The following is a 22,004-nucleotide window of genomic DNA, read 5'->3' as shown; positions in this document are numbered from 1 at the left end:
ATACAGCAGCAATACTAATGCACCCAGACGTTCTTTGGTCTGACATTGAATGGCGTTGAGTCACTGACGCAAGAGTTGTCCTGAAACTTCACCCTGACATTCGAATGTCGGGATTCGAACGCCCCAATTAGGCAGGCACACCCGACGGCGGCAGTGGCCGTCTTGCAGTTACAACACCACCAAGCGCTCATCGAGCATGTCAATGCTTCGCATTTCTCAACTAGCTCTCCGGAGCCAGAGCTTACGCAGCTCTGCTTCTGTCTACAGTCGCGGCATCTCCACGAACCCAGACATCCAACCTGTCCAGACGAGGGACCCGGCTGAGAAAGAGAGCCAGCAGATCTCTGAGCCCGTCTTCACAGATGTCTACCCTGCCGACACAACCAGTGGTGCTCCAGGTGAGTGTTTGAAGACTACCAAACCCGACTCTGGAAACTCATCATGACAGCTGAGCTGCGCCACCGTGCCGTGCGCATCTACCAACCTACTAGGAACACCATGCAGAGCGGCTCCGGGAAGAGTGAGCGTTGGCGGATAGACTGGGAGATTCTACAGGGTGCCGGCAGATGGGAGAACCCACTCATGGGCTATGCCAGCTCGTACGTTCACCTTTGCCATACTGACTGCGACGTGAGTCTGATATTTGTCTAGTGCCGATTACATGCAGGGAACCCGCATATCCTTCCGCACCAAGGAGGACGCTATTCACTTTGCGACAAAACAAGGTAAGAGTATTACGAGGTGTTTCGTGTATGGCCATTTCTCACTCGCTCATATTCATCTTCCAGGCTGGGACTACTATGTGTAAGTCCAAATTGATACAATGTTTATCTTTATGACTAACACCCTCGGCTCTTTAGCCAACAACCAACGGTCAAGAAGATCCCTCCCAAGAATTATGCTGAGAACTTCGTCTACAAACCTAACCAGTTGCGTATCATGCGTACGAAGTAGACTTAGATTGACAGAGCTAAGCCAAGTAGTGTCATCGTAATAGACGTAACTAAGTATTCTTTCTTCGGCACGGTATTTTATGTGAACAATGATGGCGACCACAAGGTTGAACCCGACTATACGTTTCCAAGCGTTCATGGCGAACTGCCAACCATGCCCCGCCAAGCAAAGCTGGCGTCGCTGACGATTGCTGCTAACTCCGGAACCTCACCGGTCACCGGTCACCGCCGGGAGCTTTCATCGTTTAAACAGGGAACCACTTGTGAGACCGTCAACGACGCTTCCTCGGAAATATCCTTCTTAAACGAGGAGGGCATTGCGACAATCTCTTGAAGTTCTGTCCATATATTTCGTGCGACGAGTGTCAGGAAATGACCGGTGCGGGCACAAAGTGCGTGTAGTGAAGCGTTGTGGAGCGACGTCATACAACGCACTCCGCATCAATTGACTTGAACAAGTCGTCCGACCCCTCGATCGTAATTCTCCCGGTTTACATAGCACGACATTCAGGCTTCTTGAATCCTTGGCTCTCCCCTCACACAGGGTTTCCCTATCCCCACGCTCTCCCTCCCCTTCGCTGATCTACCCTGCTACCATCCAGCGTCACCTTTGACGTTGTGTGGTCCCGTTCAACATGAGTGACATTCAGACCCGACCATTCTCAAAGAATTACAGGCAAGTCAACCCCTTCCAGCTCTTCTGTTCTCCAGACTTACACTTCCTTTAGTGGTCTCCTTAACCAGTCTGTCATTGCGATTGGACTCATTGTAGTTGCGGTCACCTGCCATGAGATTGCGAAGCGGAAGCGGAGAGGCCGCCACCTGCGCTCAGAGCCTCTTGGGAGCGTGGAGTCATGGCAGTTTGGCTAGTGAGTCAAAATATGAGCCCTTGATTAGGAGCTCAAACGTTGACTGACTACCTCCCCATGAATAGCCTCTACCAAGGTAGATCGTGGGCAAAGTAAGCTTCTGTGTTATCCCTCGATTATTAGCTTGACAGTTTCTCAGGAAACCTTCACCTCCATCACCGATTGGTTGGCCGCTAGCATGGCTGAAGGATAGTCTGAACTTTCCTCCGGAAAGGCTTAATGCGCTACGAGGGGTTGATGCGACATTGTATTTACGATTTCTGAAGGGATGCAGTAAGTTCGCCTCGAGACTTTGCTTCTGCCTGACTGAATGTTCTTCTAGTGTTCTTTGTTTTGCTTCACACCTTCACCACCGTTCCAATCCTTCTACCTATCCACGTTCATTTCTCTCCCGATGACGTTCCTACCAGATCCATGATTCGAGCTTCAATATCCTCCCTAGTGCTCACAGAAGCTGGGAAAAAACTCCTCTGGATTCATATCTGTATAACATATTGGATCGCCATATCTTGGGTTGGAACCCTGATTTACATCATCAACGGAGCCTTCGACTTCAGGAAAACTCAGATCGAGGCTGCTGCGCGCCGAGCCGCGTCCCACTCTGCCACAGAGAAAGATGCACAATATCACCCTCACCCTCATCCACAGTTCCCCTTTCAGGATATACCTCCCTTGGACAATGATCATTCTAACCGTGGTATACGGTGGCGCACTGTGATGATATCTAACATACCGGTTCAGCTGCGTTCGGAAAAGGAGCTTCGAGAATACTTCGAGTTCTACATGTCGCAGCCCTTGGACAGGCCTTCTGTCGGACTTCCATCGTCGTCGACACAACCAGGGATACTTAACAAGCTCTTCGCCTTCGGCTTCAACCGCGCAAAACAACTTCCAAATCACCTATCTAACCCCCTGGCAACCAACAACTCAGTCGGCACTACTACTCAAAGCGAGCTCTCTTCCCCGCAAGTACGACCCGCCAATGAGGACATACCCGTGATAGATCGCGTCGTCGTGGCACGGAAGATGACAGAACTAGCGTCATTGCTACAGCGCCGCGAGGACATTCTCAAACAGCTCGAGACGGCGCATCTCAAACTCGCGAAGAAGGTTTTGGTCGCTGTATACTACGCCATGCAGGATGAAGCGCGGGGAAGCAGGCAAAAGTCAAAGCGTATGTCGAAAGCGCCAGCCAAAGCGGATATTAGCGAGAACGACAAGACTGATGACGCGGATGACCATATGGGATTGCTCATCTGCGCTTTGGGCCCCTTCTTGGACGAGCTCCAAGTCGGCAAGATCGCTATGTCCGCTTCAGATAAACTAACAGATAAACTGAAAAGGTTTTACCGTAAGCTGAAGTGGCATCCAACGGACCACAACTTGGAGGTTCTGGTCAAGCCAGGACTGTATGCAAATGGATATGACAAACAAGGAAGAACCATTTGGGATGTTCTTCTGAGTCTGCCACGAGAAGTATTGGACCCGTACCAGCCCCTTATCCACTTGTCTGTCCTGTTCCGCGGGCGCACCGTCCCCTCCATTGACTACTATACTGCCAAGCTGAACCTGCTTACCTCCCTCATCACCGAAAATCGTTCGCGGGCCGTCAACGACTTTGCACCTGTGTCGACCGCTTTCGTGACCTTTGCCGACCCTAAAGATGCCCGGAAGGCTTGCAAGTATCTTGCAGTGCACCCGAAAAACCCTATGGCCTGCCTCGTGACCATGGCCCCTCAGTACGAAGACCTGGATTGGACACGGGTCATGAAGTCAACATACCGAGTGGAGATTCTCAAGGACCTTTCCATCAACATTGGAGTTTGGGGTTTCACTATTTTCTGGCTGTTTCCCGTTTCCTTGTTCGTCGGTCTGGTATCCATTACGAACATCTCTACTTTCTGGCCACAGCTGGTGAGTTTTGCGTCTTTGATCATTGCCAAGCTCACTCAGTTTCGTAGTCGAACTACCTCTCGCAACACCCATGGGAGGAGGAAGTCATCCAGTCCTTCGTACCCACGATCTTGGTCGCCTTGCTCACGATTCTCGTCCCTCTGCTGCTACTTCTCATTGCTAAGAAAGGTCACACCATCACGACTCTTTCCGCGCTTCATGACTTGATCATGACTCGATATTACAAGTTCCTCATCGTGAACGTCCTCGTGTTCTTCTGTGTTGGTACCGCCGCTATTCAATCGGTGCTGACTTCAGTTAAAGAGTTCAAGGAAGAGACGATATTGAATATCGTTAAAGAGAGTTTCCCTAGCGCAGGGCCATTCTACGTTGGCTGGCGTAAGTCTTTTATCGCCGATAGGCTCATACAACGCCATAAACTGACGTCTATAACCTAGTGATCTTTACTACCGCAATGCATTCTTCTTTCGAAATCGTTATGTGTAAGTCCTTCACTATCCGTTCGGCGCTAAAGTACTCAACTTCTAACAAATTTATTAGTTGGAGTAAGTCATTGAGTACTATGTGCCTGCTATATCCTAATTATTGTATAGCTTCCACTATTCGTTTATCCTAATACGCAGCGCCAAGTCACTCCTCGGAAACGAGCAGTAGGAATCAGGCCACGTACCTACAACTATTATTGTGCGCGATTTCCCTTCTCCGCATTATCAGGTTTTTGACGGCGCCCTCAGACTGGCTTCCTAATCACCTGCTTATCATACACATCTTACTATTATTTGCTGTCCTCAATCCTCTTGTCATTCCGTTTGGGCTAATCTACTTTGCTGTCGCAAATGGTACGCATGAGTTCATCATTTCTTGTATTATACTGATTTGATTTCATCGTCAGCTGTTATCAAGAACCAGGTGTGTAAACAATTACCTTCTCATAGCCTTTGACTCACATGATTTAAGTTGCTCCACGTGTATGCGAAGAACTATGAATGCAATGGCCACATGTTATTGATTCGAATGGTTCGCTATTCTATGGACGGTACGCAATCATGTCCTTAGCAAAGTGTTTTAGCCTTACCAACCTCCGCACACGAAGGGCTTTTGCTTGCTCAGTCCGTTTTTCTTGCATATATGGTTGTTTTGAAGGAGAAAGTCAACTATGCTCTGGCTGCTGTTCTCATCATTCTCACAGTGTCAACGAAAGTTATGTGAGTAAACACATTACGAAGACTGTTGGATTCACTCAAACCGGCATTGGCAGTATAACTCGGATGTGTCGTGCTCGTTTTGAGAGGGACGACCTTCTCGAGGCGGAAATCACATGTGGTACCGCGAGTGTCAATGATTTTGAAGAGATCCAGGAGCACGAAGCCCCAGCTGACCTGGAAGCCCATCGCTCTCTGACAGAGCATAACTTGGATCGCCACGACCGCCCAAAATCTGGTTTCCGCACCTGGCGACATATGCCCGAGTGGATGAACTTCTCATACAACGAGCATCCTCAGCGCAAGAACCACCAGACGCAACGAAGGCAACCCATACCTTTCGGTATGCAGCGACCGGCGTTTTCGAGGCTAAGCTCCATGGACCAAGAGAGAAAACAAGGTGTCGAGTTCCCTCGGGATTCCCATCAGAGCACGACCAATCGCAAGATGCGCTCTGTCTTTGGCGGCCCTCTCGTGACTACACCTTCGAATGAGGAAGTGCCAAAACTGAACTTGCAACATGGTCCTCTGGTAGAAAAATACCCTCCGCACCCTGCCTGGGATGACACAGCTCGTTATGACATCCCGTACGAGAACCCTTTTTACAACCGGCCTATCAGCAATGCTCTGTGGCTACCACGAGATCCCTGCGGGCTTCTTGACCTCGATGATACTGTCGTGGTCCGCCAGTCCTTGACCAGCGAGCTGGCAGCAGGAGAGCTAGGTGTTTGGTTCGGCGCTGACCTGTCTACGGTATCCCCTATGGCGAGCCCTGCGCCGTTCGCGGCTCGCGAACTTGTTTCTAGCATCCACAACTCCACGTCACGGCTTAGTGGCTATGAGGATATCGACCTCCCTCCAGCCATCCAAGATCGCGTATCACACATTGAACACGAAGACGATGTTGAACATGCGGGACGCGAGACCAGACCGTCTCTATTCAGCCGTCGACGGTCAAGTAGTATATCTGTCGGGCGGCGCAGTGTTGCTCGACAGTCGCGCGCGTCGGATTCCAGGATGGGAACCAGCCGGTCACAAACCTTTGATGTCCGTGGACGTGAAGGCGGCAGTCTTCTGACCACCGAGTTTGGTTCGCGCCGCCCGCGGACTGCTTCCTCTTTCACGACGAATACAACACCGTCGAGCGCACGACCATTCTTGCCTCCTGGAGACCCAGGCTCAAAGCCGGATTTACATGCCCAAGCCGAGTTCGCCCGGTCCGCGACGGGTTTATCAGCGGCTGCCGCACAGTCGAGAAACGTTACGACGCGCGAGGCAGTGGTCAACGAGGTCATTGTCGAGGAGCAGATCGCCGCGGAGGAGCGGCTGCGGCAGGAGGAGGCGGAGGCGGAGCCAGTATCCACGTTCATGCACACCTGGACGCCGTCGTGGTTCCTCTCTCGCAGGGGACGATGAGACAAAGACGTCAAATGCCGAACACTGAGCACACCAAGTTGTGTGCCCGCATTCTGTATTCATTATATCTCACCTTCATCTTCATCTTCATATTGATTTCCCATGATACCCCGCATTGCAATTGTATCAAACACTTTAGTTTTCTTTCCCATAGGTACTTGGAATTTCGGATATATAATGATACATGGCGCTTCAGTTGCTTCATCACATGGTCTTTGACATCAGAGCGAACAATCGGGGCTTTCCAATTCCAAGGAATCTCCTGCCGTTGCTATGTGTTCCTGGCAGTGTGTCACCAGGCGGGCGATATTTCGCGAAATCGCCGCAGAAGTAACCTTGGCGTTCAGTCCGACATTTATCCCAACCTCCGAAAATCTCACTCCGGTTGAACCTCGCTAACCATCCAGTTCCTGACAACCCACACATACTTAAAGTGAGTGTAAGCACCACTACCATGTCAATTTACGCGTCAAATTGTCTCGAACATGTTCTCCTTCAACACCGCTCTGATCTCTCTCGCCGCACTTATAGCAAGGCCCGTCCTTGCTGGTACCACAATCTGGTCCGGGAGCTTTGACTACTACAACACTTCTGCGGACTTTGATACATGTAACCCGCATTTTGATGTCTAGCTAGCGATGCAATACTTATCAGAAATTCCGTCAGGGTCATGGGCCAACCCGGTTGGAGAGTATCAATGGGTAAGAGTATCGCGGTAGCACTAGAACTGCTTGTTGACTATGTCATCCAGTACATCCATGGAAGCCAGAACACCAGCCACTACCTGGCCTTAGACCCTTCGTGAGTCTAGCGTGGCGTCAGTTGGGCGTCAGTATATTGCTTCCCTTCTGAGGATTGTTCCAGTTACAAGAACCCGGCCGACACGTCTGAGACGCACGGCCTGAAGCTGACCATCGACAGCACGTCGACATGGAACTCGCAGTTTGAGCGCTCTGAGCTCATTCCTCAAACGAAGGAGAACCTCGGCCAGGGCGAGCTGTTCTACCACTTCTCGATGATGCGCTCGGCGACGAACGCTCCCGATGTAGGTCATAGTTAATGGACAGGGTCTTGTGACAATACTGACATCTGCCCGCAGTCCGCTGACGAGCACCAGATGGTCTTCTTTGAGTCGCACTTCACCGAGGTAAGGAGTCCGCGACCTAACCCACAAAACATCGTCTAACCCAAAGTGCACTCAGATGAAGTACGGTGTCGCTCCGAACGCGTCCTATCTCGAATGGCACATCCAGAGCCAGCCCCAATGGGGAGTCGAATGGGAAGCAGGCACCTGGTACAACTTCGCCTACGACATCGATGTGAATCGCTCTCTTTGTCTTCAAACACGCTAACGGAGGCTGACATTTCCTACCTAGTTTGACGCTGGCACCGTCGGTCTTTGGGCTTCCACCGGTGGCGACGACCTCGTGCGCGTGATGCCTCAGACTACCGCGTCGACGTCCACAAACTCGGAGGACTGGCATCTCGGCGTGCTGCGCCTTGTGAACTCGGCTGAGACGGAGGACTTCTACTTCTCTGGCGTGTACATCGAGAACGGGCCCATCACTGCTTCCATCGCTGGCAGCAACAGCACCAGCAGCAGGAAGTAAGCTGCAGATGTCCAACGTCAGCGATGGTTTTGATTTGCGAAGCTACCTTCTTCATATTTTGCATTTTGGGGCACAGCTGCAGTCACTGTTATTACATCATGAAAGCATACATTGAAACACGAGTCAACTGTCATGCTAGCGATGAGAGCCATTACTCGACGAGGCCTAAAATATCAAATTAAGGGTAGGAAATTCCGAGTGGCAGCCAGAACATACCGATTACGCCACAAGCAGCGCGGCCGCCTGCATTGCCAGTCTTCAGGGAGTCCTCGTTGCCACCACGGCCGAGATCGTCGGTACCCTTGCATTCAGTTAATTCGACATATTACAACAATAAAAGGGAAACACCATACCGTGTGCACCACAACAGCTCGACTGTATAGCATGGTCAATGGTCAGCATAAAGTGTGTGTACACGAAAGAAAAACGAAAATCTCGGGCTTCGACTCACCCAACAATACTCCGCTCTCCATTCAGCGATATCACCGAGTCACGCAACGAGAAATCGGCAACCCCGTTCTCGTCACTTTCAATGTTTCCCAAATCCCCAACGTGCCTCACTTCATCAGCGGGGGCTCCGTGCGTGTTGCCATAAGGATTAAAGTGCGACCCAGTGGATGTGCATCCATCGCTCAAGTCACCCAGCTGGCTAGACAACGCAACCATGAGCGTGATTAGGTCGTCGTTACGTACAAAATTACGAGGCAAACTCACTGGATGTGGAAGCCGCGCTGAGTAGAAGGGTCGAGGCCTTCAATCTTGCCGGAGACGCTGACAGCACCAGTCACGGACGACTGTTCGAACGTCACAGTACCAGAGACGGCCGAGTCTCCTTTGAGCACAACCACAGCCTATAGTTTTCGTTCTTCAGTGTACAGCGGGAGGGCGCCACATTTGTGAGAGCCTACCTTCTTGACCAGAATCTGTTCAGGCTCTGCTTTGGGGTTATACACGGCAGAGAAAAGAAGGAACATGACCACAGCCGTCACCGCGGCCGTGATGAAGACGGGCTTCCTCGAGCTCTTTGGTGTTCCGTAGTTAATGTCCATTGCGGCTGGGGTGGGAGAAGAGTCGTTGAGTTGAGGGCGTGATGGTCTTCGTTGCATGCGGTTCAACGAATAAATATCTCTCGCTCCGCGCCCAAGATATTATTCTCGTTGGTGTAGTCATGAGACATTTGTGCCATCTCGTCAGCAAGTCATCGCATGACCTCATACATCCCACGTCAAGTCACGGGCTGTCCGGAAGCAAAGCAGGTTATTATTGTCGCGCCTCGAGGCAGCCTGGGGTATCGAATATGCAAGTAGATCGAGAATGAAGCCCACTCGCGGTGGGAAGCATATGAATAAAGAAAAGAGGTGTGTGTATAGATATAGACGTAACGCGAGACAACAGCAGTGTGTCGCTAAGAAAAGTATCGGCAAAGAAAATAGCGTTCGAGGGCAATAACCTTACTACTCCAGATGAGAGATGCACTTCTCTAGACCTACTCCTAACGTACCAATTCCTTTGAACTAGAGATAAACAGCAGACGACGATCGATCGGCATCGCGTAGAATGCAGACGATGCAGAGATTATATGATGAGGAAGCAGAAGTAATTCTGATCAGTTTCGTCTGCTTAAAAGAACAGATATGTCGTGACGAAGACGCCGACAGCAATGATGATGACCACTTGCAACGGGACGCCTTCCTGATGCACAGCATGATCGTCCACCATCGTGCCAACTTCCGACCTGGAGTAAGTACTCCGGCCATCTTCGGAAATGGCAGAGGTGGCATGACGGCGCCTCAGCTCGGTGGGGGCCACCGTGGAGGGGTCGACAGACTCATTGTCTGCTATTGAGCTAGGATCGGGAACGGCAGCCAGGAGTGCACGCAGCCGTTGAATCTCCGCCTGTGCCTCCTTGTACTTCTCTTCGAGCTCCCGGTTAATAACTGGAGGTGCTGGTGCTGGTGCTGGCGGGGTGGCGGAGTGCACGTTCACATTAACGACGCCGAAGTCGGGCCGGTCAGCTTGCTCTTCGAGTGAATCGTGCATGACCTGCTGTTCGGGTGGCGGCGTAAAAATACGTTCCGGAGCATCACGGTGCTGTTCTGGTGAGCTCTCCTCGTGCTGAAACTGAGGCACGATTGGGGTGTGGCCGTTGCCCTCCTTTTCCACTCCGTAATGAATGCCGGAAGGCTCGCGGCTGATAGCCTCTTCCTCCTCCTCAAGCACTTGGCCTTCAGGAGGCAGGTAAACCACACGCAACTTCTGCGAGTGAACCTTCCACTCGTCACTTGAATCGGCGACATTCCACTGCAGGAAGGTATGAGCGCCAATCAGATACGAGGTAATGAACGCCGCACGATGTCTTGCAGACCCCTCGTCTCTTTTTCAGGAGTGATGAAGGTACTTTGGACAAGGAACTTGTCTTTGCACTTTGCGGATAGAGGGGGCTCCTCCTTCATTTGCTGAAGCATGACTGGGTAGGGGATCATATGTTACCAACGTGTATCCATGACGGGGCGCCTAACGAAACACATACCAGAGACGTCAACACTGTCGCCTGGCTCAATTCTGCCAGTATTGGGGCGCACGCAGTACAGCTGATAACCATGAGCGTATGTCTTCAGAGAGTGAGAGAATGGGACGTACTTTTGGTGCGGTCGTCTTGACCTTGAAGGCGACCGGTTGGGCATTGTTGTTCGAAATTGTTAGTATGCGTTTGATGGAGTTGGTAAATGGTCCTGAGAGTCCGTCAGCTATGCAATCGTTAGGCGCAATCGAAAGGGTTCTCACTGTTAAAGCCCAGAGAGCTGGATGGGGTGAGGTGTACGGACATGGCGGGCGGATGGAGAGGAAGGTGGGGCGCAAGTGAGGTCAGTAAATGACGGCGTGCGTGTGCCCCAGTAGGGAAAGGGATGCTTTAGAGCGGAGTTCGACCGCCGACCCCGGTACTTATTCTGTTCACCTCCCCGGCTCGTGTTCAGGGCGTGCTGCCCCTCTTCCCCTCCTCCTCAAGGCTCCTACTTGCGCAAGGACAGCTCTTCACGATAACCACGCGAAAGGGGCTGCGTTTCCGCCTCCTCGGCGTATGAGCTGTCTCACCCTCTTCATCAATCAGGGTTTACCCCGTGCCCCCTGCGGCGTCGTATCTTTAATCTTCAGAAGCCACCATACCAGACCGCAGCATCTAGCCTTCCTCGAACGTAGATGTGGCAGCTGCGGCTGGTTTTGTGAATATGATAGGTAGCTACATATACAACGAGGTCGTGGCTATCCAATGAAGAGGCTGTTGTTTATGCAGCCGGGCTGCTTCTCACCTGCCGATCACCGAATTGAATAAGGACGTGCCCTTAACATTTGTTCTACGTTCCTTCAAATTTCCTTACAACAATCGAGTATCAATAATGCACACTCTATGCACATCCCCGCGTCCCGGAAATTATGATGTCCACTCCAAATACCCCCACGTAAAGCACACAAAAGCAGGAATGTCGGTCAGGAGCGTTCGGACGGTATGGATCCTTAGCCACCTCCTGAGTTCGTCCTTCGTTCTATGTTCAGGCCCATACACCAGGCGCTCTATGCAGGGCGCAATCTGAAAAAAAAATGAGAAGCCAGTTAATGAAACGCCACAAACGTGGACACACGCGTTGTCCGAGTGAAATTTACGAAAGCCAGGAAAGGGCGTGCACTCACCCAAGGTACGAACGCAAAGTGGGCGGCCGACAGGACAGCACCGTACAAATACAGTCTCCCCGCCATCCCAGCTGCCCGCGTCGATCCTACGTATCCCCAGCTGGTAGAGGCTAGTCCACAGCCGACGATACCAGCTGTAGCGAGCCGGAACCACCTGTTAAACCATGATGCAAGGGGCGCGGCAGGGATGTCCGATTGAAGGAATGGGATGAGGGTCTGATACTCGGAGAATGCCCAGGCTAAGGAGGCACCGGAGGTCAAAACTGGCGCGAGGTGAAACAGGCCGACGTGGACTTGGTTTCGGAGGGACATGGAGGTAAGCATTGAGTTGTAGGTTTGAAGAGTTGCAGACTTGTACACTGCAAGGGTTCGGATCACCGACTGATATCCCAACATCAATTGAACCCCTATCTCCGAACTCGCACAAGTACTCTAATGTTTCCAGGTTGGCCTGTAAAAACCCACGATTCGCCGCGACACAGTTTAACGTTTAACAACGATTGATTGAGCGTAGTACAATACACGAGCCCGGTGTACCAAACCTGAGGGCCAGAACTTCTAACACACCCTGGACCACTCCCAAACACTCACCGAATCCTTACATAGGAGTGCCTCTCCGCTCTAGATCTCGATGACCCCAAACTTATCTCGTCTCTCCACTGATGTTCCAGGAGTTCTTTAGAAATGATTAATGAGACAGGAACTATTCTTTTGAGCAGCTCGACAGTCACACATCGAGAGAGTGTGGCTTTGGCGGATAGTAGGCATCAACCGAAACCTCGGTCGTCGATGATTTTGAAATAACGATGACGTTGGATAGGTCTGCTTCTACTAGACCATTGATATCTTGCCGATCACCCCTAGAATTATGTGTGGGATTGCTCCGCAGAGTTGAAGTCGTTTGCGAGGGTTTCCTATCGTAGTGGCATGCGTTCAGCAAAGCCAAGAAGGAATTAACGTAGACTTGTTCGCAGGTCTGTCAGCCACAAGCCAATTAAGAACATTGATCAAGTGCGCACGCTTTGTAAGAAAGAATTCGAGCCCCATGAAGATGAAGTTGTCTGGCATGACTGCCATCTACGGCACAATGAAAACCTGTTCCGCAATACAATGTCACACACTTACGCAGATCATTGCAGACAAAGAACATAGGCTCCGGGTGATTCAGCCCTCAACACAAGTACATGGAAAAGGTGGGGCATACCTGGTCAGAACACCGGTCTGTATGATATAACGCATCAGCATCCTGAGAATAGAGTCCGTACTGTTTAAGCGTTCAGTGTTGCATCCTTGACAGCCATGACATGGCTTATCTTACCGGTCAAAACCAGTACGAGAGACGTGGAAGAGGTAACACATAGAGGACGCCAGCATAATATCTACGGCGACCATGGTTCCAAGAGACATATATGTTGCCCACTATACGTGCCCAGTAGTGAGGCGATGGATTGCCTGGCTAACGTCTGCGTCTCATACCTTATTTTGTCTGATTAGAATTGAGTATATGTTTGCGCGGTAGCTGAAGGGATCTCAGCGCTGGCTTGTTCTTGCATAAATAACGAACGACATACACTGCCCAGCAAAGTGCTTGAAAGGAGGTAAACACTATAAGCTGGACGCGATGGGCAGACTGTCTTGAACTCACCAATGGCAACACCTTTTATGCCGTTTTTATTCAAACATCTTCAGAATTCTATGATGGCTGTGGCGACTCACCGGAGGCCAAGAATACGACGATACACTTTTGGATGTCAGTCAGTCAACAACATTTGAGCGAAAGAACTATAGCAACTTACAGCAAGATACGCGAATTTCTCGTTCACCCGCCGAGCACGGCTGACTACATGCTGTGAGTTAAAGCCAACGGACATAATGTGCTAAATCTCACTCAGAAACACACGGTACGCATATAGGCTGCCGGAGATGAATACTCGAGTTGAGCTTTCCAGCAGTCTCAAATATGTGGTGTGCACTTACCAGTGGACGGAGTATACAACCAGGGTCTGATGATGAGCGTCAGCATAACACGAGAAGACATGTCGATATAACAAACCCACGGAGATGATTATTTGGAGCTGACAACCTCGTTAGCTCATGCACGGTGGGCTGTTACAGGAGACTTTTACCCTAAAGCTCCAGACGACCTGGTCAAGGATTGTTCCATCTCCAAAGTGTTCAACCAAATAGAAGTAGACGAGCTGGATGACAAGAGCGAGATGCAACGCATCCAAGATCCTGGTTCACGCTTAAGGACAACCAGTCGCAGCAGAACTATTAAAAGACTACAAACCACAACCAGCAGACCTACATCACAACTGATAAGAACCCGGATTTGATCAAGAGGGTCGTACGCACGGCCAGTTTATAGCGTATGAGACTGCGATTGTTGGGGTTCTGTATCCGGAGGTAGAAGAATGCTTGGAGATTGGTGAGCCCGAAGAGCCTGAGCAGTCATGTATTGTTAGATCCACTAATCGCCCTTCGTCTCAGTAGAACGACAATCCCTTACATGGCCGATACCACGACACATATATACAAAGCACCATAGGTGTTCGCAAGCGCGTTTTCGGGGAGCAAGGGGACCACGGGGGCGTCTGTTGACATTCTGTGTGCTCGAGACAGGGATCGAGCGATAGGGACGTCAATTCAAGGACTAGCACTAGAGACGCCAGGGAACCCTTCTTCCATGCTTATAGCTGCGGATGGTACTACCACTAGGGTAATGGGCGTTCGGTCTCCAAAGGCGCTATTTCCAACAGCTCTGTCATCTTCATTTTGGTTTGCAAATGGTCAAGACGGACAGATTTTCCTGCTAAAAGTGACGAACACGCGACAGTATAAATGGGTTTCTTGACCCCCATACGCCACGGGCACCTCGATCGAAAGCCGAGACTGCAAAGTACAATTTGCAAAATAGTACCACTGCGAATCGTACCAGATCATCCTTCCGCCGGTCCTTCCGTAATGGCTTCGTATTGACCTCGTATCAGCCTATGTTAGCCCAGCGACCTAGTTGAGGTGGATCCATCAGGAAAGACGGCTAGACATCACTTCGTGGCCCGCCGATTCGCGTCAACAGTGGCCAGTACTACGCGATGAGCCAATGAATAATCTTCAACAGTAGAATGCTCTATCAGGTTTGCCTATTTGTCATTAGTTCGGGGTGTACTTCTTGCCGGCTGTAGCGTCGTCCCTATGACAAATGAAGGTGGGGAACGTGGAGTGACCTCCCGTCGATTTCGATTTCCCCGCGCGCGATCACAAAGGCTTTGTGACATATGATATTGTTTATCTTCTCGGCGTTGGAGGAAGCTTAAGGCAATGTGAACAGCGAACAGCTAGTGGGAGGATGCCATGCATGGATAATCACTAAGTGTACACCCTTTAAGATTAGAACGGGAACCGAGCCGAAACAACTTAAAAAGCAGGTTACTCCGAACGTTCAGGTGCAGTGTCCAGCAGCTACTCGCCGAATGCAAGATTACGATTCGCGCAATTGCCTCGGATGGCGGTGTTAACGTTGCGACGTCTCTGAGCAGTTGAGCTAGGGGAGAAGTGAGTACAAATATACACACATTATTGACCAGCAGCCAGGCCGCTGGCGCAACGTTGTGAAGTAGACGGCTTAAGTGGGACACTGGAGGGGAGATATGTATGTCAACGGCCGCGGACAAATCAAATCCCTGTTCGTTCATTGAGGCAATAATTTCTCAAAAGTGCCATCTAGGCAAAAGTTGCATTATTGACCTCGTAGTCAAAGAACAGATTATGGGACCACACGGACGGTCCGATCACGGAAGAGCTCCAGTCGGAGCGCAGTCACCGACTCGGGGTGCATTCGCATTGATATCGGTGTCAGCGTATTACCTAGTAGCCAGGTCTACCTAGCCTTGCCGTAGGATTCCCGGGGATGACCATGTAGGAGCGAGTCATGGACATGAGAAGGGGCAGGAGGGAAGAGCGCGATTGGCTCGTTCGAGGACCACGGCTGCAGAACCGCCGGCACTGTGATCGGTCTCACCCGGACCACGGCCTCCGCTTGACAGAACAGTAATGAGCTTCTCCAGCCGACCTTATCGTGTCAGTGACGTCAATGGCCCCCCGCGCGCTTCAATATATGCCTTGCCTGCTCGCTTCCCTACCGTTTTATTTCGCAACCACTCTAGTACAGCTAGCAGCTCAGAGGAGTTCGTCCTATCACAATGTCCGAGAAGCAAGTAACGGCCACACTCCAATTCACGCCTAAAGATTACTCCTCGTTCTTCCTCGCAGGTATGTCACAATGAGATGCAGCTACACTCGTCTCAAGTTGCTGACTGTCGTATGTAGGAGCATTATGCTGCACGTATGTAACTTGCCACTCTACCGTACCACGTCCTCCTCATGTCTCTCCAGTGTCACACATGGAGCGATGACCCGTAAGTCGCTTTGTGTGCTCGTAGGTCAAACCAAGAACTGACAAGCACTTGTAGCTATTGACGTCGTGAAGACGCGTATACAGATAGACCCTGAATTCAAGGGTCAATCTATGCTTGCTGGTACACGCCAGGTCATCTCAAAGGAAGGACCGAAGGCGCTCCTAACCGGTTTTGGACCAACCGCCGTGGGCTACCTCGTTCAAGGAGGCGCCAAGTTTGCAGGATACGAGTACTGGAAGAAGAAAGGCGTCGAGTTCGCTGGGGGACCAGAGAATTCTGTGCAGTATCGGACAGCCATATATCTCGGAGCTGCCAGTGTCGCCGAGTAAGACGACGTTCAACCAAATTAGATGGAGGAAGTTGACAGATATTGATCCTCAGGTTCTTCGCGGATATTCTCCTGACACCTCTAGAGGCCACACGCATCAGACTCGTATCCGAGCGCAACTACGCCACTGGCCTGGTGTCAGGCTTCACTCGCCTCGCACGAGAAGGCGGCGTACGTGAGCTCTATGCTGGATTCCTCCCTATCCTCTGCAAGTGAGTGTCACAACCAAGCTTTCGGCTCTGTCAGGAGATGACATATTGTGGCTAGACAGATACCGTACGCTATTGGACAGTTCACTGTCAACGAGTTTTGTCATGAAGCAGCTTACCGGACAATGTCGGAAGACACCCGCAACAACATGACGGCAAGCAGCCGGTTCGGTCTCAACTTGGGCAGTGGTATCATTGCGGGCTTCGCCGCCGCCATCCTAAGTCATGTATGTTGTCTTCTCCAGCTCAACCTTCATACAACTCATTAACCGCCTACTAGCCTGCGGACACGCTCCTGAGTCAGATAAACAAGGGTCATGGCCCTACAGGATCGATGCCCCATCGCCTCGCTGTGCTGGCACGCGAGGCTGGCTTCCGTGGACTGTTTGCTGGGCTCGGACCGAGGATGGTCATGACTGCTGGTCTGGTCTCTGGGCAGTTTTTGCTTTATGGAGCCATCAAAGAAGGTGAGGCGGCCAATTGCTTGAGACATATGCTATTCTAACTCTGTCTGATAGCTATGGGCGCTCCCCCGGGCTTGGAGATTCACAAGGAAGACTCAAGCAAGTCTTAGAAATCAATCCTAGACCAATCACACCACATCAGACCTTCAGGACAGTAGAATAGCGTTTACATGTACAATACAACATTGTAATTCGTTGGATTCTTTCACATGAGAACATCGGACCCGAGCAATTTTAATCTAGCCAGTGTCAGAGGTCTGCCTCAGAACATCATGCAAAGACTCTTTGACGTTGGTTTGCTTCATCGCTTCATCGCCAGTCAAGTCCCAGGCTAGAAAATCGCGGCAGATACTTTCAGCGTCCTCGAGTTCGGCCCGTTCTTTTGCATCTAGATCTTCGTCTAGTAACGTTCCAATTTCATGTTCTGCCAGAAGCTCGCTTTGAACGTATCAATGTTCCACCATCAAGTTTCGTAGCCAAGGGTAACAAGAGCCGAGAAGTGAAGCGGAGTTCTTGCTGCGTACCTGACGTATTCGGCGCGGTTCACAACTCGTGTGGGCAAGCCGAAGAACGCAGCACATTGAGCCGCGTGCGAGCTGACAGAGAGGCCAGGTGCAACACTATGGAAAGCTCTAGTCTGGGACGTGCACAGTCACAGTGTGTGGGCATCACCGATAGAGGTAAGTGATCTTGGCATTGGGAGTTACAGGACCCAAGTTGCTCGAGTGTTCGTCCCAAGGAGTACCAGAAGGAGTATCTTCAAGCGTGTCGCTGTCTTCTGTGATAAGGACTTGCATGTGCACAAAGGTGATAGGGACTTTGTTCCGATCCATAAGCTGCTTTCGAAACGCTTCATGGAAGTGAGTGGCAATGATAACCATGGGACAAGTGGCGCGGCGACCGAGCAGATGCTTGAGTACACCACAGAACAATCCCACCCCATCTGATATGCGATGCACGAGTTCGTGCACACTGTCAGCAGAGAACGGGGAGCCAACGGATAGAACCTGCCTGCGGGTGCTGTCCCTTTGCCAAACTCATCAAGAAGCACAAGAGATCTAGACGTGCAATTCCTCAAAGCAAAAGAAACTTGGTTCAGATCTATCATGAACGCCGATTGTACCTGCAAGCACTTAGTGATATACCAACATTGAGAAGTGATATATACTCTGGACACCGATTCTCTGGTTTGAATTCGGGTAAAGACTGCCAGATGGGGTCAGCAAAAGCGAGCTATGAGCAGACATGAATTAACTCTTGTCCACGATTCCGAGAGTCGCCGCCTTGGCTGGCACAAAGCTGGACCTTGTGAGCGTCAATGTCGCATGGCTTCATATGACTCACCATCCTATCTATTGCAGCGTATAGTCAGCAGGATGGAACTAGCGCACTGAGGCTTACCTGGGCCAGGATCTGAATTAGCGCAGCCTGAGCATGCGTAAGCCTCACTGTCCAAGATCGCAAGAGAGAAGCTCAGACTTGTTTCAAGTAAACGCTCTGAAGAAGGGATTTATCAAGATATCGAACAAGTTTGATGGATTAGACTGAGAAGACCTTTCCGCATGCATTTGCTCCGGTGCAGATTAATATACTGGCGGGATGTGTGCTATCGCCATCGATATCTTCGTTCTCGTTGTCCGAGTGATCGAGGTTGGGTCCTCCGCCGACGATATGCAAGTCATTTTCAACAAAGGTGTCAACCACCTGTTCCTGAAGAGGATGCCTGCGAAAAGGATGAAAAGGGAAGATGCGTAATTCCAGATTTTATAACTACCTTCCTTGGGTTATCCATAGTACCGATTCTTTGACCATACGTGGACGAGAGTAATTGAAGCTTTCTGATGTTTCTGCAAACGAGATCAGACAGTCTAGCTCTGCGCAAAGATCACACGCCCTAATAACGCCGTCTTCAAATCCCAAGACCTGCTCTAATAAGCCCTGGATGATCTCAATCTCCCTGTCTTATTTGCACTTAGTATCCAACTTGGTCCACAATTGAAGAGTCCGAGTTACCTACGATCGACGGATGCAGGTCGCCGATGTGTTCGTCCATATCTCATGCGACTTAGTCTTCGAAGAACTAGGCAGCAAAAGCCATGCCCTACCATGCATCTCTGCAGACTTGTAGTACAAATGAGACCTTCATAAATGTGAATTGACGAAGTGTGAGAGACGAAAAGTGGCTACTCAGAGGAGAACTAAAACCATTTTAATAGGAGATACGGAGATTATCGACAAGATTCATACCTGTAGGGTCCATCCGTCTGGAAGTTGGATTTGTGTCTCAGGCCAGCTTTGAGGCATCGGAATGCATACAAGATATCCTTCAAACAGTCAATAGATTCTGAAAGAATGTAGATAGCGCCTACCGAGTTGAGGGAAGTACACCACGTTCAGAGACGGAGTAAAGTTTGAAGGGACGGCGTTGGAAATCTGAGCCGCTACTGTCGACTGAAGCAGGGGTAAATTGTGCGAAAGCGCCTCGTTGATGAAGACACCTACCAAAACTGAATCGATGCCATGATAAACGCGTTTTCGCTGATCAAGTTCTTCGTCAATGTGTGACCTGACACAAACTCTACCAGCAAAACTCGATTCCTCCCAATCAATCTAGAAGGAAGGAGAAGTCGAGACATTTTAAGTGGTGACTGAGTGCAACGAACTGTGTTGTTGATGATATTTCCTAGTTCCTTGTAGCTGCCAATATCAAGAGCCTCCGTCAACTGGGAGGTTCACTGAGCAGTGCATGATGTGGAAATTTGAGCTCAGTGACCCACTCGCCCAATGATATCAACCAATTCGCTTCTGCTGAGTTCTACTAACGCATCTCTGATTATTGCTGAATGGTAAGTGAACTGGTATGTTTGAGTAAACATGGCAAGAGATGGACTAATACCGACTTGCCTTCATTAATTTCTGCCAGTCTGACGCCACCGCTTTGCCTGCCTTCAGCGTGCGTAGGACTCTGGGGATGTCCTTAATTCCTTGGAGGTGGACGGCAATGCCGCTGACGACTGGAAGGTTCTGGGGGTACATCAGGCACTCAACCGCGTTGTGTCTCGCTTCAATGACATTGGTTGACAAGCTAGGGCGTAAAAGCCATGTCCTCATCAGTGCTCTCCCCAATGTAGTACGTGTCGTGTCCAGGATCCCTATGTCGGGGACATCAACACAAACATTACAATTGTCACGACTTCGCTTACCGAATAGTGAAAGTCCTTCTTTGGTTTTGTCGGAGTGGATAGAAGCGTGGCTTTCGTTCTCAAATACCTGAAGGGAACTGAGGGACGTCAACTCTAGATATACAGGGCCTATCAAATGTCGGCCCACTAAAGTGCATCGGCGTTAATCTGCATGAAACCGTCTCTGAAATACTGTGCTGAGTAATCAGCCAGTTTTCTTGATGGTAATACCTACAGGTTCATCGCCATCACATTGCGAACATCCAGACCTTCAATTCCGGCATCATCAAGGTCTCCCGCCGCTCGTTCGCGTACAAGAAAGTCAAGTAATGCCCCTATGCTTGCCATCTAGGGGGAAACGTGCTAAGTAAGCAAGTAAGCAAGCATACACTACGCTTACACATAGCGGAGACTTCTCCACAGAGGCAAAGTTCGCCATACGTATTGCTGCATTCCAGCGGGCCATTGTTGGATCAATGGTATTTGCTGACCTCTGCTTCATGAATTCATATGCATTCCTTGGCGCCGAATTATCGGAATCGTCTGACTGGAGATTACATTCAATATGTTCTAGTTCCGAAAGGAACTTCAGCGACAAGAAGCGCTCGCGCCCTCTATGAGCCACAAACTCCTTGTGAGGGCGGATCTGAAAAATACCAGCGGAAGCTTCCACTACCCGCCGAGTTATCCACCCGACTGCATAGATATCAGTTGCTTACTCACTCCGTCCCTGGAGAAGACTGATGAGATCGTCATCAGACTGAGAACTTGTTAGGACGACATCTGGTTGACATTGATCAAGAACTAGACATCGATGAGGACCTAATTCTGCATGAAAACCATCAACCGACCCATGTTTATGTTGTCAAATTGACGACTCTCTTGCGTATCCTCCAGCACGTATATTATACTTTCGGTAGGATGGTAATATGCGCAGCTGATCCGACCACTAAATGATTATCAGTGACGTCTTCAGGCCTTCGATTACACAATCAGAGACTTACTGTCGACAAAGCACCGTGAGACAGACCTATTCGAGTTTAATTGAAAGTCGATAGCGAATGAGGAACGTAGCTGGATGGTACTTTTCCTGGCAAACGATCCAAAGATTCGCAAATTTCCTCTGTACTTTCAATGGTTTCTATCTTCTCGCTCTCGGTGGTTGCGGTGACGTTCCCTTGCCATCTGACTTTCTTCGGTGAGGACCCTCTCAGCTCATTCTCGAGGTCGGAAGCATCAAGTCCAGTGGAACGGGCTCGAGTTCTTCGAGCCATCGTAGGGGTTCGCGTCAACAAGGAGACAAGAAATCTTTGAGAAATCTAAAACGCGTTTCGGCATTGCTGCACGTGAGAGACCTCACTGATCACCTGATCCACATTAATGGGATAAAGGACAAGATCAGAATCAATGACATCCTGTACATATATGTTATTTTGTTCCGGATACATGAGCAGTCCAAGCTCGTCAAGCCAGAGAGGCTGGGACGATCTTTGACGTTGGCAAGGGCGAGTCAAACATATATGAGTCTTACCCAGAGGTGGTGGCCTGTGCGTGGGAACGCCGCACATTGGCGTGGCGGAGTTTGAAAGCGAAGGCCTTCCCGGTTCGTTATAGAAGTATAAAAGCCTCCCCCTCTCCCCACCACCCCCCCCGGATCCCCGCGCTTGTTGTGCTCGCCGACGAGATCCTACGTGGAACATGTCGAATAAAATTGTGGTGAGCTGCTCACCGAGACTAGCCATATAGGTATCA

At 50.3% G+C, this 22,004-nt stretch overlaps 9 protein-coding genes across 9 annotated transcripts; 4 read left to right on the top strand and 5 right to left on the bottom strand.

Moving 5' to 3' along the window:
- Positions 1 to 441: 441 nt before the first annotated feature.
- CONPUDRAFT_56642 (uncharacterized protein) lies at positions 442 to 954 on the top strand (the record flags this gene model as incomplete). The annotated part of the gene is made up of 4 exons (XM_007770094.1): positions 442 to 599; positions 652 to 725; positions 789 to 804; positions 861 to 954. The coding sequence occupies 4 exons, from the start codon at positions 442 to 444 to the stop codon at positions 952 to 954; spliced, it is 342 nt and encodes a 113-aa protein (XP_007768284.1).
- A 318-nt stretch (positions 955 to 1,272) lies between these two features.
- Positions 1,273 to 6,558, top strand: CONPUDRAFT_104187 (uncharacterized protein). The gene is made up of 15 exons (XM_007770297.1): positions 1,273 to 1,629; positions 1,682 to 1,822; positions 1,888 to 1,914; positions 1,962 to 2,095; positions 2,145 to 3,736; positions 3,784 to 4,114; positions 4,174 to 4,218; positions 4,277 to 4,281; positions 4,330 to 4,420; positions 4,471 to 4,575; positions 4,629 to 4,645; positions 4,694 to 4,772; positions 4,830 to 4,941; positions 4,995 to 5,891; positions 5,955 to 6,558. Exons 1-15 carry the CDS (start codon positions 1,589 to 1,591, stop codon positions 6,352 to 6,354), a joined length of 4,017 nt encoding a protein of 1,338 aa, XP_007768487.1. The 5' UTR covers positions 1,273 to 1,588; the 3' UTR covers positions 6,355 to 6,558.
- A 223-nt stretch (positions 6,559 to 6,781) lies between these two features.
- Positions 6,782 to 8,074, top strand: CONPUDRAFT_104186 (uncharacterized protein). Its single transcript, XM_007770296.1, has 7 exons — positions 6,782 to 6,963; positions 7,021 to 7,055; positions 7,106 to 7,155; positions 7,219 to 7,399; positions 7,454 to 7,501; positions 7,557 to 7,673; positions 7,731 to 8,074. The coding sequence occupies exons 1-7, from the start codon at positions 6,840 to 6,842 to the stop codon at positions 7,962 to 7,964; spliced, it is 789 nt and encodes a 262-aa protein (XP_007768486.1). The 5' UTR covers positions 6,782 to 6,839; the 3' UTR covers positions 7,965 to 8,074.
- Positions 8,075 to 8,115: 41 nt separating this feature from the next.
- On the bottom strand, positions 8,116 to 9,013 carry CONPUDRAFT_153600 (uncharacterized protein; the record flags this gene model as incomplete). Its single annotated transcript, XM_007770295.1, has 6 exons — positions 8,116 to 8,129; positions 8,181 to 8,265; positions 8,318 to 8,339; positions 8,416 to 8,613; positions 8,679 to 8,815; positions 8,873 to 9,013. The coding sequence occupies 6 exons, from the start codon at positions 9,011 to 9,013 to the stop codon at positions 8,116 to 8,118; spliced, it is 597 nt and encodes a 198-aa protein (XP_007768485.1).
- Positions 9,014 to 9,584: 571 nt separating this feature from the next.
- On the bottom strand, positions 9,585 to 10,791 carry CONPUDRAFT_153599 (VAMP-associated protein; the record flags this gene model as incomplete). The annotated part of the gene is made up of 5 exons (XM_007770294.1): positions 9,585 to 10,265; positions 10,316 to 10,431; positions 10,495 to 10,555; positions 10,605 to 10,696; positions 10,749 to 10,791. 5 exons carry the CDS (start codon positions 10,789 to 10,791, stop codon positions 9,585 to 9,587), a joined length of 993 nt encoding a protein of 330 aa, XP_007768484.1.
- A 386-nt stretch (positions 10,792 to 11,177) lies between these two features.
- On the bottom strand, positions 11,178 to 11,968 carry CONPUDRAFT_82130 (uncharacterized protein). Its single transcript, XM_007770293.1, has 2 exons — positions 11,652 to 11,968; positions 11,178 to 11,550 (listed from the first exon to the last, which is right to left on the bottom strand). The coding sequence occupies exons 1-2, from the start codon at positions 11,961 to 11,963 to the stop codon at positions 11,395 to 11,397; spliced, it is 468 nt and encodes a 155-aa protein (XP_007768483.1). The 5' UTR covers positions 11,964 to 11,968; the 3' UTR covers positions 11,178 to 11,394.
- A 1,376-nt stretch (positions 11,969 to 13,344) lies between these two features.
- CONPUDRAFT_153597 (uncharacterized protein) lies at positions 13,345 to 14,255 on the bottom strand (the record flags this gene model as incomplete). The annotated part of the gene is made up of 9 exons (XM_007770292.1): positions 13,345 to 13,392; positions 13,448 to 13,491; positions 13,540 to 13,565; positions 13,629 to 13,654; positions 13,709 to 13,726; positions 13,778 to 13,886; positions 13,942 to 13,955; positions 14,007 to 14,094; positions 14,161 to 14,255. 9 exons carry the CDS (start codon positions 14,253 to 14,255, stop codon positions 13,345 to 13,347), a joined length of 468 nt encoding a protein of 155 aa, XP_007768482.1.
- A 1,498-nt stretch (positions 14,256 to 15,753) lies between these two features.
- Positions 15,754 to 17,195, top strand: CONPUDRAFT_123937 (mitochondrial carrier). Its single transcript, XM_007770291.1, has 8 exons — positions 15,754 to 15,923; positions 15,981 to 15,996; positions 16,047 to 16,069; positions 16,124 to 16,394; positions 16,451 to 16,609; positions 16,665 to 16,833; positions 16,887 to 17,073; positions 17,125 to 17,195. The coding sequence occupies exons 1-8, from the start codon at positions 15,854 to 15,856 to the stop codon at positions 17,178 to 17,180; spliced, it is 951 nt and encodes a 316-aa protein (XP_007768481.1). The 5' UTR covers positions 15,754 to 15,853; the 3' UTR covers positions 17,181 to 17,195.
- Positions 17,196 to 17,309: 114 nt separating this feature from the next.
- Positions 17,310 to 21,526, bottom strand: CONPUDRAFT_90104 (uncharacterized protein; the record flags this gene model as incomplete). The annotated part of the gene is made up of 27 exons (XM_007770290.1): positions 17,310 to 17,508; positions 17,595 to 17,690; positions 17,743 to 18,013; positions 18,082 to 18,193; positions 18,239 to 18,276; positions 18,326 to 18,375; positions 18,415 to 18,418; positions 18,462 to 18,498; positions 18,550 to 18,567; positions 18,625 to 18,793; positions 18,845 to 19,031; positions 19,084 to 19,125; positions 19,176 to 19,191; positions 19,318 to 19,394; positions 19,440 to 19,521; positions 19,573 to 19,680; positions 19,734 to 19,793; positions 19,848 to 19,925; positions 19,975 to 20,222; positions 20,274 to 20,350; positions 20,401 to 20,436; positions 20,488 to 20,600; positions 20,653 to 20,924; positions 20,976 to 21,056; positions 21,104 to 21,201; positions 21,257 to 21,282; positions 21,338 to 21,526. 27 exons carry the CDS (start codon positions 21,524 to 21,526, stop codon positions 17,310 to 17,312), a joined length of 2,784 nt encoding a protein of 927 aa, XP_007768480.1.
- Positions 21,527 to 22,004: the final 478 nt, after the last annotated feature.

This window comes from Coniophora puteana, assembly GCF_000271625.1.
Source record: "Coniophora puteana RWD-64-598 SS2 unplaced genomic scaffold CONPUscaffold_6, whole genome shotgun sequence".
NCBI lineage: Eukaryota > Fungi > Basidiomycota > Agaricomycetes > Boletales > Coniophoraceae > Coniophora > Coniophora puteana.
Note: the sequence above shows the minus strand (reverse complement) of the source record. Positions and strands in the feature narration are given on the sequence as shown.